The sequence below is a fragment of the Sapajus apella genome, unplaced genomic scaffold (genome assembly GCF_009761245.1).
Source record: "Sapajus apella isolate SASKATOON/1434 unplaced genomic scaffold, GSC_monkey_1.0 scaffold4, whole genome shotgun sequence".
NCBI lineage: Eukaryota > Metazoa > Chordata > Mammalia > Primates > Cebidae > Sapajus > Sapajus apella.
Window position 1 is genome coordinate 8,538,284 of NW_022436944.1, and position 3,390 is coordinate 8,541,673.

Genomic DNA, 3,390 nt, shown 5'->3' on the forward strand with positions numbered 1-3,390 from the left:
ATGGCATCCTTTATCAATAGAAAACAAGGCTTCTTGGACCCCTCTACCTTGCTTAGATCTCACTGCACGGCCACCCAGGTCAGGAAGTACAGGACAGTGGAGGACAGGATTTTCATATTTGCTTCAGACCTAGCTTTATTGTAGGATAAATACACCCAACAGCAATAATTGAAACGTACCCTTAGAATGACCCTGTGTGGTAGATGCACCCGAATGTGTGCACAGTGCTAGGGAATCTGGGAGTGGTCAACTCAGAGACTCGCTCCTTGTCTATGAGGCTGTGTGTGGTTCAGCAGAGGTCCGGGTTTCTACAGAGCTGAACTGAGACTCCATCGTGTTCCATGCCAAATCAGCCAGAAGAAAGTCGGCCATCACTGTTTGAGTTTCATTGCTGGCGAAGAACAAGTTCCCCAGGGTTTCAAACGCAGAACTCATGGTCTGTGTTTCTGTACTGTTCAACTGAACTTTGCTTTCTAGAGCAGGTATATTTTTAGCAGTGGAGATTCCTTCAGTTTGAGTCTCTGTGTCAGATGAATCAGTACTCATGAAAAAGCTGGAGTGTTTCAGAATACTTCCCAGAGGCAGATGAGGGCCACTGTCTAAGAAAAAATTTAAGTCTGTCTGTGTCTGTGCATCAAACATCTCAAGGCCTAAGAAGTTAGAATTTCCCCCACACCCGTAGGACTGAGCAGAGGTATCTGCAAGTAGGAAGTCCGTTTGAGTCTCTATGTCCAGTGACTCCAAGACTGGCACAGTGTTCATGGTGCTAAGTTCACTCTCTTCAGTTTGAGTCTGGATATTTGAGGCCGAAAAGAACTCTTCAATGTCAAAATCGATTCCAGGATTCCGGGCTGGGCCAGATGGGAGCTGGGTGTCAGGTCCAGGATTTGTATCAAACAAAAGACTATGATGATCCAATGTCTGAGCAGGTAGATTACTTGACAAGATGTTTTCAAAATCACTTAATAAATCCATGGTTTTGGTCTGATTATCTGTCATGTTCTGTGAAGGAAGCATACTATTCTGTGCACTGAAGTTTATAATTGGTGCAGATTTCTCAGTATCTTGATTTAAAGTCTTAGGGTCATTCTGAGGTAACAAACTATGAGTTACTGTCTCTGCTACTAAACTGTTACTTATAATGTTACCTATAGCAACATTATATGATGAATGAACACTCTCAAAAATGTCTCCACACATTGCAGCTTGGTCCATCTGTACGTGGTCTTCTGTTGGATTTTGTATCCCACTGGTTTGAGTTTCTCTGGAGACTCCACCTGACTGGTAACAGGTGTCAATAAATGTATCAGTCTGAGCAGCTATAGATGAATTTACCTTAGAGCTGGGCAAAAATGTCTGAGTGTGAACACTAATGGGAAGAGACACTTGAGAATCAAACGACAAATCTGTTTGAGAACAAGATGACACAGAGGAATCAGTGCCGGCCCACTGTGCAGAAGGTATAAAGTTGTTTTGTGAGGCATAAGACAGATCTGTCTGCACACTGATGGAAGAAATGCTGTTCTTTTGACATGTGTTCCCTAGTTCTTGTAAAGCAGCAGACAGACTTTTATACAAGTTCACTTGAACACCTGTACTTATGGGCTCAACAGCAACAGGATTCGCAGTTTTGAAAAGAGTTTTGCTCTCCTTTAGAGAGCAACCGTCTGAATCTAGGCCAAGGATCAGAGTTCCTACCGACAAAGGCAGCAAGTGCACAGCCCCTGTGGCAGAGCCCTGATGGACACCTACCACCAAGGGCTGGGCTGAGGAGTCGGCTGTAGGCACAAAGACCAGCATAAGAGAAAACTGCATCACTGGTAGTTTAACCAAAGCCACTTCTGAGGATATCTCGGCAGTGTTGTAAGAGGTCTGCTTTTCAGTGTTAAAGCCACAGGAGTCTTCAAAAGATGGTTCTAGCTTTATTTCTGAAGCTTCTAGTTCTTGAGTGTCTAATCTAGGGACTGGCTGGTTGTTCAGTGATTCAATGGTCTTATTGGATACCTTCTGGTTTTGCAAGCAATTTTCCATTTTCCTTTTTTTTAACTAGGTGGATCCCTGTGTTCTACAGGGATCTCGTGGCCAATTCGGTAGATGTGAGACTGCATTGCTGTTCTACCGGCTTAGGGACAGCCACATGTGCACCGGATGATCTTGACACAGTCCTCTGCGTGCCTTTTGAAGTCCCATTTTGTGCCATGTGAATTGCTACACTTACTACATTTGTGCTTCTTCTCAGCATGCATTTTCATAAAGTGCTGTTTTATGAGAGAAAATTGAGAAAATGGTCTGTCAGGGCCTCTGGGGCAGCCTTCGATTGGACATCAGTAGAATTTCGGTACAGTTTTCAAATCTTTTCTTATTGTTGGATTGACTATGCCATCCTGCAGGCGGTGGCTCTTGGCCAGGTGTCTGTTGAGCCCGGGGCTCTTGGGCAGGATCTTGCCGCTCCCGCGCACGGCGCGCAGGTCGCTGGTCCGCGCGCAGGTCGCTGGTCCGCGCGCAGGTCGCTGGTCCGCGCGCAGGACGCTGGTCCGCGCGCTGGACGCTGATCCGCGCGCAGGACGCTGATCCGCGCGCAGGACGCTGATCCGCACGCCTGGGCAGTTGGCTCTCCAACAGCTGATCAGCTCCCCCCGCCAGTAGCGCGGGGGCCGTGGACTGCTGCGTCGCCCCTGTGGGTCGAGGCCGGCCGCCCCTCAGTTGGGGTCCCGGCGGCACCTACGGGCCCAAGGCGGCTGCGGCGGCTCCTCTTGTGGCTGCCGGGACGGCCCGGGTACCCGCTGCCAGCCCACCGCCACCTCCAAGGCCACCATGGCTCCCGCACGGCTGCCGCGCCCAGATCGCAGGCCGAGAAAATCTTATAGAACTAAGGGAGAATCCCAGGCTGAAGGTCGGAAATTAACAAGTATGACTAATTTTCACCCAAAGGTAAACATCAGCTGCAAGAGGAATACCTTCATAGGTTTACTCACTTGCTTCTAGGTTCCTTTCACATTTGGGGAAGGCTGAAGCAGTTTCGCTGACTGTGGTCCTCCTCTTGAGCAGGCCACATACAATCTCCCTCATCTCATTGATTGGGGCATGTACCATTGACTGGGGTTCCCACCTCTGGAACCCTCTGGCATAACCACAGTTATTTCCTGGAGTCTGGGCTAGCATGCTGCTAGTGAGGAAACAGTCAGAGGTTAAATGCCAGGATGAATCTATTAGTTTTATGCAATGGAAGCTCCAGACCTTCTGTCCCAGAGAATCCCTGGCTTTGGTGGCTCAGGTCACACTCAGAGTCAAGGGCACCAGATGAGGACACATTGCAACTCTTACAACTGGAAGAATAGTTCATATCACTGCTCTGTTAATGGCATGTAAATGAAAGGAAGGGTCTCTTAC

General features: G+C 48.3%; 1 protein-coding gene and 1 pseudogene across 1 annotated transcript; both read right to left on the bottom strand.

Annotated features, from left to right (window-relative positions):
• Positions 1-270: 270 nt before the first annotated feature.
• On the bottom strand, positions 271-2,378 carry LOC116537711 (ATM interactor-like). The gene has a single exon (XM_032259996.1). It carries the CDS (start codon positions 2,029-2,031, stop codon positions 271-273), a length of 1,761 nt encoding a protein of 586 aa, XP_032115887.1. The 5' UTR covers positions 2,032-2,378.
• Positions 2,034-3,162, bottom strand: LOC116537720 (annotated as a pseudogene).
• Between the last annotated feature and the right edge of the window lie 228 nt (positions 3,163-3,390).

What these genes read in the sequence shown, in the direction of transcription:
- LOC116537711 (XM_032259996.1), bottom strand. Translation starts at nt 2,031, where the DNA reads ATGGAAAATTGCTTGCAAAACCAGAAGGTATCCAATAAGACCATTGAA.